General features: G+C 38.5%; 1 protein-coding gene across 1 annotated transcript; it reads left to right on the top strand.

The window, feature by feature from the left end:
* The first annotated feature begins 6,312 nt into the window (after positions 1-6,312).
* masp2 (MBL associated serine protease 2) lies at positions 6,313-11,304 on the top strand. The gene is made up of 6 exons (XM_055049374.1): positions 6,313-6,372; positions 6,459-6,681; positions 6,765-6,942; positions 8,866-8,997; positions 10,123-10,319; positions 10,552-11,304. The coding sequence occupies exons 1-6, from the start codon at positions 6,365-6,367 to the stop codon at positions 10,708-10,710; spliced, it is 897 nt and encodes a 298-aa protein (XP_054905349.1). The 5' UTR covers positions 6,313-6,364; the 3' UTR covers positions 10,711-11,304.
* The last annotated feature ends 511 nt before the right edge of the window (positions 11,305-11,815 follow it).

Genomic DNA, 11,815 nt, shown 5'->3' on the forward strand with positions numbered 1-11,815 from the left:
TGTGGTATGAAGAATTCCCGGACAAATTAAGCCATAAAATTACTTAAAAATGTCAATGTGTTATTTTAATAATGAGACAGTGCTGACATTTGACAATAAAAACAATTTGTATATATCTGTGGAGTTATTTAGACATTCAGACTATTTTGGTGCACTCACTTGTCCTTTTATGTACCTTAAAAGTAAGGAAAGTTAAATCCTGGAGCTGTGCAGCATTTTCGGCTTGTTGAATGCTGATTTGGACTTTTCACCAGTTCCGGTGATGTTTCTGTTGTTGTTGTTTCACGTTAGTGATTAAGTTAAAATGCTGACAGATCTTTGGTTCCTTCATTGTTTCCTTCTTTGTCATCACCGTAGCTGAAAAAGAACTGTCTTTAGTGATAGTGGGGAGACCACACTGTTTTGTTTTGGTGTCACATTTTTAAATCTGCATATTAACATTTATGTGCTCAGCTTTAAAACAACACTGTATTAATTCAGACTGAACACTGTTCTGATCTGCATTAAAAAGACTGTACTAAATATTCTCATCATATATTTATGGACCATTATTCCCCTAATGCCTACTTAGACTTTTCTTACTGCTTTACTTTACATCAGTTACTGCTGCCAATTTTTTTTTTTTTTTTTTTTTTTACATATTCTGTTTACAGTATGTTTCATTCAAGAAGATCACTGGTGCACAGCCTCCAATGTTTGTTACCCAAATATATTAACATTAACTTCTGTGAAAAGAATCACACAATAAAAAACTGATAATGGAGATATTGAAGTTCTTTTAAGATAGTTCAAGCTAACTCTGGTAAATCTCTATCTTCACCAAATGAAAATAGAGATTTCTGAAAGTTTTCTTTGCTCTACTCATTTTTGTTTTTGTTTGGCAATCCTCATCAAACAGTGAAAGTGTGACATAAAGTCCCTTTTTTATTAAGACTAATGAATCCATGTGGAATGTTCTATCAGCACCTTGCTTTCAAAACCAGAATCCCTGTTCTGGTTGCAATGAGGCCGAAAACACAATGTTATTAAGGATCACACAGCGAAGGAAAGAATTCAGCAGACGAAAGGCGCACCTGTGTGCCATTTCTCATCAAAGTGTTTCTCACCAACGTCTCTGACTGCTTTACTGCCTTATGGCAGTTCGCTGCATTTCTAAAGCAGCAGCCTGTTTGAATTAGCAAGGAAATGGCCGTATTTGTTATCTGTGAAAAAGACCCACGCCAGGGTAAATTGAAAGAGTAATGGGCCTGACGTCAGGAATGAATTCCGGCACAAAAGACTCAGGATCGATTCATCAGGAAGATGTTGGTGTTGATTAGCATCTGGGGATGCAAGGGAGCATGAGGAGAAATAAATTACACACTCTGAACATGCGGGTTTCAAATCTGGGACGCTTCGCAGCAAAACCCAGCTAGAGACATGAGGAGATTTTTTTTTAAAGATAATCCCTTCTTCATTTAGACATCTTATCCTAGTTAATTGGCTAATTTTATCTCTACATGTATTTATTCAGATGTACGGGGACAACTTATCTCCAGTCACACATATCTGACGCTTACAGACTTAGCACAACGTCATTTAATATGTTTGGAAATATCAATTTCCCATTTTTGCTTTTGGCAGATGATGTGCTAATGTCGACGTCTTCAAGTCTTGACTTTTTCCATGCAATGGAGCAGAGGGCATACTGGACTATAAATATATTTCAGACCCACATCCAGCATGCTTTCAAGGCTTGTGCTGCTAGCAGGAGATCCTGAAGCAGCTTCAGAACATCTGGAGAGACTTTACACGGTTAAGTATTAACAACATGTTTCCTCTAAACGGAGGAGTCCTGACTGGAATGATAGATAGAGAAGCCTTTTCCAAAGATAAAGCTTCAGAATACCAGAGGAAACAAGCAAAATGTGGGTCAGCAATTATGAGAAGCCTTAAGCAGCTCTAATGACAAGGATTAATTGATTATTGGGAAGGATTATTGATTTTTCAACATGCCAATTTTTGCGAGAATATTAATTAAAAATAATAAAGTTGGGCATGAATGTCATTTTCTAGCAGAAGCAAACATTCTTGATGATGATGACAATGATGATGGATGATGATGATGTTGATAATGATGATGATAACTCTAAATCTAAATATACCAGGGGTATGAATAATTTTATGCCTAACTGTATCCTTTCTGTCATTTTTGTGCCAAAAAATGAACTTGTGCAGATATGTTCTTAACACATCAGGTCCAAATAATAAATAACAAACTGGAATCAAGAAATGAAGCAAGGCAACGAAAAGGAAATCAAGTAAGATATAAAGTGTTGTGCACAGGATGCACAATATATTTCTCTATACTGAAACTAACCCAAAAAATATGTGGTGACACTTTTTTTGAAGAGGTGTGCATAATTGACTTTTAATGCAAATTTTAATGGAACTTTGCATTAAAAGTGTCATCATTTACTGACTAATGCAAAGTTTAGACTTTTAATAAACTTTTATTGCCACTTTTAGAGCACCTTTGAATTAAAACTTCCTGCTGTGATTTTGTTTATTGCAGTCATTTGAACATTCATGCATATTCCAGGTCCTCTCTTTCCTACTGTGTGTCATTTTAAAAATCACCTTTTAAAAAAACAAGTGGAAAAGAAAAAAATCCAACAACAGCAACAGAAAATCGAACAGTCTTTCGCAAGAGATCGCTGTGAGGCATTTGCAGGAGTACCTTCAGTCTGTGCCATTTGCTGCATTTATGTTACAACAATAGCAGCTATAATGGAAACATTTAAACGAGCCTTTCTGCAGAACAAAGGAAAATGTAAATAGTATTGATGACATCCAATGAAATCCCTGTTTGCTCGCCTGCTGAACATCAGGCCTCCAGGCTCAAGTCACGCCACGCTTTGGAAATAGAGCAGGACACTCACTTCCTCACAAGCATTATTTGACCTCTTGTAGTAAAGACAAATAAGAGTCTGTCTGACTCTTATTTCGGGGATATTCTGCTTTAAAGCTGCGTGTTTTATTGAGCAGAAAGTGAGCTGCAGAAACATAAACTCCGCACAGCAAATAACAGTGGATTAACTGAGTATTGTTCGTTGGCATTCATCTTTGCTGACACATCCCCACTTCTTCAAGTCCTTAATTACAGTTTACAGCTGGTGGGTGGTTACAATTGCTGCGTTTGCAGCCAGCGGAACACAAAAGAGATAAAGATGGCAGAGTGAGGGCAAATATGCTGAGAAAGTGTAACAAATATAACACTTATTCATCCTACACATGCATAAGAGAGGAGAGGAGCTACACATCCTCTTGAACTTGAACAAAAGCTTCAAGTTTGGGTCACCTGGGGTCCCGTGAGAGGTTCAACTTGAACAATGTTAAAAACAACACATCTTTCTATCCCTTCTTCTTCCGGGTTGTGATGCTGCATCCCTCTCAACATCACATTCAACTCTCTTTTGTTGACTCTCGGATGCTGACAGTCGCTACCCCGTTTTGTCGGTTTCAGCAGAGCTAATGACTGGCTGACTGGCTTCCTATAAGGAAGCACTTCATTACTGCATGGCACAGCAAGCAGGTGGAGCAGAGCCGTGAGTGCAGCGTCTGTGTTGCGCACATGGAGGTGTAAGATTTGATCATGCTGAAATCAAAACAGCCGCAGCCTTGTGTTTGTTCCATCTTTTTTTTTTTTTAATGCAAGCTCATTTATATGCCCATGGTCTTGTACAGACTGAATATAGTGTTGCAAATTGACGTTTTGCTGACGCAAATGCACATTATGATATATTTAGACTTGATTCTAACTCTTGATTTTTGAACATCTGATAAGCACACATTTTGCGTCTAAGTAATCTCGTGTTTTATTCACATCAAGAAACTGGAGTGTTGCCAAATAAAACCAAAACCAAACACATATAACACATGTAACAATGGAAATTATGGCTGCAAACTTCAATTAGTTTCATCAGACTATTGTCAAAAATGAAGCAAGTAATGTCAGACATTTTTCTGTGTGTTCCTCTATCTGTTGCACAAACCAGTTATTCACCTAGCACATCTTCTTCCACGTTACCGCAGTTCAGAACCAACAAGTTTTTTTATGCAATGTGGTTTCATGACCCCATTGCATAAAGCCAATCAGAAGGATTTGCTGCGGTAAGTAAAACGCTTCAAACCACATAGCAAAGCTATCAAACCAGGTTATTATTAAAGATTTGAAAATCAAGACACATCACATCTGCACTCCTACGGTTTGGAACTGCATAAAAAGCTTTCTAAAACAAATTAGTTAGTGATTCTTTCATTTCCTCTGTATGTTTGGTCTCTATTGAATTCCACCTTCGGCCCAAAGCCACTCGCAGCTGAACAAAATGGTTGCTAAACTCTTAAAAATATGAGCTAAGGAGGAGAAAAGCACAACCTCAGCCATAACCAATCAAACGCAGGAAACGGAGAAAAAAAAGGTGCTTTAGGCCTTTTTTCGAGGATTAGTTTCCACTTTATAAATCGGCACAGGCTGCAGCAAACAACCAAAGAGACGGTCAATGAAACAAGCAAGCGGTTCATTATGAAGGATTTACTGTGTTAAAACTTCTAATTACCACATCTATGGCATTTCAGTACCGACACTGCAAATGGCATTTAAAATGTGAACCTCCAGTCAGCAAAGGCAAAAATCCTGCATTATAACAAAAACAGGGATGTTTGTTCTCTGTTTTAACTAGATTATGTGTTCTGAAATGTTGCTGATGTTTAAAAACAAAACCATATTTCTAATGATACACAATTGTTTGCGAAGCAAAATTAAACTATATTGCAGCAGACTAGATCAACTTATATCGGATTGCTAAAATAGAAGACTTGCCAGAATATTATTGTTGGATTGACAAGTGATGTTTAAGTCCACAAACGATAAAATGTTTCTGTCCTTAAAGGTCTGAGTATGTTCTCTGGCCAGAAATTTCTAAAAGTCTCAAATTTATTTAAAGTCATCAAGAATTAAAGCTCACAAAATTAAACATTTTTGTTTTTCTAATAATGTGGTTGCACTTTCAGAGCTGCGTGTTGTCAGGTCAGGGGGTGTCATATCTGTTGATGTGTCATGCCGGATGATTAAAAGCCTCAAAAAGCTGGATGACGTCTGAGCAGAAAACATCTGCAATGTGCATAGACTGCTCTGTGTCTCCAACATCCCACCAGCTCTACAATAAGGGGAGCCGAAAGGTCACTGAGAAAGAGTACCATCAAAAAGGTCCTTTGATATTGCAAATTAACATTGATATTCATGGGGATAATTATTGCAATTCACGTCAAATACCAGCCATTAGTGCTGCAGTGTTATGGGGAAAAGGGGGCTTTGGTTATTAATAGCTACTTATCAGACAACTGTTGCTGGCTGAAAAGCCTTGCTTGCTTCTGACTAACATCTATATCCATGTTCCATTAAAACAGACAGGACAAACCCTCTGCAATTCCCCTATTAAAATGGCTTTCACAATAAACCTGTGGCTACAGCATTCGCCAAAGTGCAGATTTATGAGAACAAATGTAAATTTTGTAGCAATCTGGTTTGATAAACCAAAAACAACATGTTGTTTTGTACTATTGTCAGACTTTGTAATAGTGAAAAAGTGCAAAGAAAATGCTTTACTTCAAAATGTTGTAGCTAAAATATATTAAATCATTTTTTGGGGGTTGGTGAAGGGGAAGGAGGGTATTTAGTACCCTTAGAGCAAAGCTATCAAAGGAACAGGATCATAATTAGTTACTGGCATGAGTCAAGTTTCATCAGCATCATATCTAAACAAGATTGACAGGGCATCAAAGTATGCAGAGGATGGTGGATGCTTTACAGACTATTAATATGTACACGTTTTACCCTGATAGATTGTTTAATAGTAGATATTTGCCAAAATTATTTTTACATCTCGGTATTAAAATAACATTTTATCTTAGGTAACAGAATTGTCTTAAACTTGAACTCAAAGCAACAACCTTTTTTTCAAATCAAAATTCTTTTGAAACACATTGTATTTGTATGCTGGAAATACAGATTCACCGCCAAAAAGAAAGGCTTAAAATAAATGATTAAAAGTTTAAAATGTTTATCAATAACTGATAATGATATATGAAGTACAACAGGAGGAAATTGAAGCCTAAAATTGAACCTGAACAGTTGTGACATCGGTCAGTTTGATAGATTTGTGTGAGAGAGGAAGGTGGAGGGATGATGACACACATATCATGTGTCTGTCTCGTTTTGTTTACCTAAATGTCAGCCTGCTGGGACAGCTGAGTTCATTTACCTCCCCATTAGTCAGAGTAAACTGTTCCAAAACAGGCAGCGTCTCAGGGCTGTGAAGCGAACATGACCAGGTGAGTGTCGGCTCTTCTTTTTTTCTTATTTTTTTTTCAGAGTGTGATTCCTCCAACCTGCTTCTATCCCACCTAATTTTCTGCAGTGGCATCTGTGCATTTGCCCTGTCTTTCCTCCTTGGTTTCTCACTGAGTGTGGAAATGACCGGGTTATACGGCAGCTTCGCCTCCCCTGGATTCCCGCAGCCATACCCCAACAACCAGCTCGTGGTGTGGAACATAACCGCTCCGCACGGCCACCGCATCAAGCTCTACTTCACCCACTTCAGCTTGGAGCCCTCCAATCAGTGTGAGTACGACCACATCCAGGTGAGCTGCATCTAAACAAAGCCCCGTTTGTGCAAACCGGAACTCCTTGCTCACCAAAGAGGCCTCCAACCCTGTCAAAACAGGTTTTGGCGGAAGGGAATGAAACCCTGCGGTTCTGCGGCGAGGAGGAGAAGAACCACGAGAGCACCCCCAGGAACACCATCATCATGTCAGCCGGGAACGTCATGTCGGTGGTGTTTAGGAGTGACTACTCTAACGAAGGCCGATTCACTGGCTTCCAAGCGTTTTACACCTCAGAAGGTGATGGAAAAATGTGACGTTTGTTCCCAGAAGGCAAATAGGACATCAGCAGCAGCTATATTGAAATGTTTTAAAAGTTCACGTAGAAACAATGGGACTATTAGAGCATCGTAGGCGCAGTCAGCTTTTAAGCCTTACACATCTTATGAGAAAGACTGACAGAAGAACAAAAAAATGTTCAAACTTGTTTGAAGAAATGTAGGTACTCCTCCACCTACCCGTTGTCATGTTGTATCTCTTTTCTACAAAAGTGGGTCCATTCAGAAGACAAACCCCCTAAACCATCCACACTTCTTTAACATTTTTAACCTTTTTGCTGTTTTATATGATGAGCTCAAAGGAGCCACATATATGCATTTAAAACTTTTTACTCTGATACCCCAGAATAAAAACTAGTGCTTTTGAAATTCCCTATCAGTAAATGGCATCCATTCAAATCTCTATATAAGGAGCTGATCTGACCAGGCATTAAAGTAGTATTGATTTTCAATTTGCAAGTTGATGCAACTTAAACTTGAAAGAAAACCAGCAGGATGAATAAAAATCATTTTTATTTCCATAGTTTTTTTTAAATTTTTTTAATTGTGACTGGTTTAGTTGGCATCTTAATGATGTTTGCTTTGTAGTAGTTTGTAAATGTTAACAGGAGCATCTTTCAAAAATAAAAATGACATTGGTCACAGTGAGAGCATGAACATTAGAACATGAATAAAACAATGGCAAAAATCTAAATAAACATAGTTAATTGACAACAAATATGAATAATTTTCATAGATATTATGAAGTATGAGTAAGAATATAATCAGCAGCACCTTGAAAGACAGAGTTGAATACTAAAGAATGAGAGCTCAGTCTCGAGGTGGAGTATAAACAATTCAAAGCCCGAGAAGTTAAAGTCAGGATGTCACAATGAATCCTACAGACCCATTCAGTAAATTAGAATATTATCAAAAAGTTCACTGATTTCACTGACTCTATCATCATGTAGAAAATTGTAGATCAACCAGACAAGAACTACCTGTTTTAATACCTTTATTTCTTTTAGTCTGAGAGATTTTCTGCCAACAGCCAGTGACGAGATAGCAACTAAAATTAGTGTATTATATTAGATCAATAAAAAAGTTTAGTTTTTTAAATGTTGGCTTAATGAACATTATGTTTAATACCTGCTCAACAGGTACTTTTAATCTGACAAATGAGACTTGTGACATATGCTCTAATTTATTGAATAAGACTGCACAGTAGACATGTTACCTCTATAAGACATAAAGATAAATGTGAGTTATTCTGTTTGTCATCGCTGCAGAGCTTCAGACCAACTAAAAGTTATCAAGAATGTTTTTAATGCATGTGAAAAATGTCTAGACAAGAGCTTTTCTACCATCTTGAGGAAACTCACCATGACTCCAAGCCTTCAGACAACAAAGCATACACAGCTATGCTTTGAAGCATGCTAAACATACCGAATGTGAGTGGGTGGATGGATGGATGGCACACTTAAAAAAAAGTAGTGAGGGGGGTTCTGCATTCTTCGTTTGCATTTTACTCAGAGTTCATTGGAGTTATTTTATTTCTTTGAGGTGTATGGTAACAAGGACCACACCTTCACGCTTTATTTTCTTTCCAGGTTCTTTTAAGGTGCAGCAACCCGGCCTGCTGTAGCATCAAACCTCAGCTGGCTGATATTTTACTGTATTACACTAAATAGTGCAATGGAAATAAATTAATTGTGAGTATGGCTCATGTGCTAAAGCAGTATTGGCTTTCACTGCTCAGGGTGATGAATCCAAATAAATATTCACAGTTGAAACAGTTAATAGGCTCAAGGCACCCTCCAGGCTCACACGTCTCATTAAGACAGAGTGAAAAGATACAAATGTACCGAGTAACACTAAGCCATCAACCTGTGTCGGTCTCTTCCAGATATCAACGAGTGCCTATTCAGGGTAGATGGCGAGCGAGTGTGTGACCATTTCTGCCACAATTACATTGGCGGCTATTACTGCACGTGCAAGCAGGGACACCTTCTCCATGACAACAAGAGATCCTGCACAGGTAGGAGCAACCGGAGCTGAAGCCCAAGAGGGGTGTTCGTTTGGGCTCACGATGAGGTGTGGTGCTAAAGAGCTCGGCATGAGGGAATGACTGCATTAGTAGTTATAAAGCAGAGCGGATGAACTCACGCTGAGCCTCTCAGCCTCTTGTCTCCGTCTCAAACAAGTGGTGAAAATAAGTCCTCAAAATGCCTCACTAACACAACGTTAAGATTCTAAGACATTTTAAGCAAGATGAAAATGCACCTACATATAGTGAGATCCCACCATTTGTTGGTGTCAAATCCTTTGCAGAAAATAATGATTTGACTTTTAACATAAGGCTCATAGTAAGTGTAAGATGTTGGATTTTATAATGTAGTAGGTGTTAATTCCAGGCTGAAAACAAATTCTGATGCATGCAGTTGCTGATCTCCAGCAGCTGGTGCGCAGTGAGGTTAATCACAGCCGATTCCTCAGGGAAGAGCAACTTCAAAATGGCTATAAAAATTGATACCTGTGTGCAGCACTTACAGCGCACCGGCACCAGGTAATTAATCACAATTACCATCTGATGTGCCTTAAATTATTATACTTTGCCAGGGGAAAAAAACGGTGGCACAACAAATCATGCAATGAATAGACAGAAATGATTATCTGCCCACAGATTGTTCTAATTATATAAATTACAGCAACTCTGCCTCTTTGCGGAAGCTCATTTGTTTTTGTCCATTACTTCATCTGCACACTTTGCCAGGGCAATAACACAGATCAAAATTAATCTAATCTTTTATGGTGCCAGTGGAGAGAGCAATTCACAAAGAAATGTTCTTTTCTCTCTTTAAAAAAAGAGAGAAAAATCCAACGTGACAAAGCAGTTGAAGGAAGAACCCAATTTTAAGACTTCAGTATCATTCACTGAGGTGTGAACACTGGGTATAGGGTTCCTTCGTGCTCTGGAATGGTACAAAAAGTGCTTTCTGCATTTTCCAGGTGGGTACGATTCTTATATTCTAAAGTGTTTAACTCTATCAGGATTTAAAGGTAAGTAAATCTGAAAAGGTGAGTATTGACACAATGCTTGCGTATGAACCCACTTACGTCCAAAACAAGTGCAAATTTAATCTAATCTGTGTTTCATCTACAGTGCCCTGCAAAAGCCAGGTGTTGACGTCAGAATCTGGAGCTCTCACTAGTCCTGGCTACCCAAACCCCTATCCACCCATGAGCCAGTGCGATCACACCATCAGTCTGCCAGAGGGCTCCAGAATCATTCTCCACTTTTTGGAACCTTTTGACATTGAGGGACACCCTGAAGCCCCCTGTCCATATGATATGCTCAAGGTCAGTACCGCACAAGGCTAATGTAGACAAGACGATGAATAAGTAATGTATTCCTCCCCATGGCTTTCAGACGACCTGTCACTGACTTACCCTCTGCCAGCTGATTTACTACACGCTTCTGCGTTTTCTTGCATATTTGAGTTTGGCAGAGCATTGGTCAGGGACCCAATGAGTCAATCTTCTTTTTAACTTATGGATGTTTCTTTTTTGTTGTTTTTTTTTTTTTTTTAAGATTTCAACAACTGGACAAGAGTATGGGCCGTTCTGTGGCTTGACACCACCAGACTCTATTGATACCGGAAGTTACCAAGTGCATGTGGTGTTCAGGTCTGACTCTACTGGGAAAAACAAGGGGTGGAAGATCAAATACACCAGCACCAAAGCTGAATAGCTATCATAACTTCAAAACTGATGGCTTCCTGTCTGGATATTTTCCTCTGCAAGTTTTAAGATGTTTTTTTTATTTTTTTATTTTGCTATTAATAATTATAACAGTCTTTAAGTTTTGTTCTTTTTTTCTGACTTTTTGAACCACTACAATGACAATTAAATGCACGTCACCTGCAATTTCAATTACACCTCTTAATTTTTACTTTTTAGTAAAAATTTGAGTAGTACGCAATTGTTTTGAAAAAGTGGAAGCTCAGTTATTTTGGGAGTTTAAAAAATATTAAGGTGGTCATGCATTTGTGTTCAACCCAGTTTTATGTACAATTACAGAAGAGCCCTTTATTTACAGTCAAGTGAGTTTTAAAGGTATTTATTCTGAGTTCGGCTGTTCTGTTCAGGCTACCGAAGACCAGGAAACAGCACATAGGACTGGACTAAAGTTGTGGAGAAGTTTAAAGAAATGTTAGGTGACAAAAAGAATTCTGAGTGTCCGATCCATCAGCCATGTATGCCCATAGATCAGGGATTTTCACCTACAAGGAAAAGGCAAAACAAGTATTTACCTGAAAAACAGCCAATAAATAAAAAACGCAATTTATCATCTTCCTTTTATTTCACAAATATTCACCATTTGGTGTTGGTCTATCATCAAAAATCCCCCCAAAATGCAAACATTTGTGATCAATGTGAAAAGGTCAGAGGTTGTGACTACCTCTACTCTTTCATGCATCATTCAGCTCATTTATTTCATTTTTATCAAGACATTAATTACACTCATTTTCTCTCATCTTTTTCCGCCTCTTTACAAATTGCTCGGTTCAATTTAGTGGATTTTTTTATTAGACCTACTCTGAGTTTTTGTTGTGATTAAACAGATACATACTTCCTTAAATTCAGAAGGTCTCAGCTGAGCCACACAGAATAAGATCTGTTTCCAGCATGATGTGCTGCGACAGCCCTTTGGGGAACCCGGGTGCTTACCGGAGCGCTCTCGAGTCACCATCTCATCCTTACAGACAGCGTGACATACGATAGTGCAGTGCAGCTGACTGCTCAGATACTGCATCACGCTCGCGCCAAACCGTTCAGCCGAGGTGGAGCCAGCT

Source organism: Poeciliopsis prolifica, unplaced genomic scaffold (assembly GCF_027474105.1).
Source record: "Poeciliopsis prolifica strain line A6 unplaced genomic scaffold, Auburn_PproV2 SCAFFOLD029, whole genome shotgun sequence".
Taxonomy (NCBI): Eukaryota; Metazoa; Chordata; class Actinopteri; order Cyprinodontiformes; family Poeciliidae; genus Poeciliopsis; species Poeciliopsis prolifica.

What these genes read in the sequence shown, in the direction of transcription:
- masp2 (XM_055049374.1), top strand. An exon ending in GTGAGTACGACCACATCCAG is followed by an intron (nt 6,682 to 6,764) that starts GTGAGCTGCATC and finishes CTGTCAAAACAG; the next exon opens with GTTTTGGCGGAAGGGAATGA. An exon ending in CAACAAGAGATCCTGCACAG is followed by an intron (nt 8,998 to 10,122) that starts GTAGGAGCAACC and finishes TTTCATCTACAG; the next exon opens with TGCCCTGCAAAAGCCAGGTG.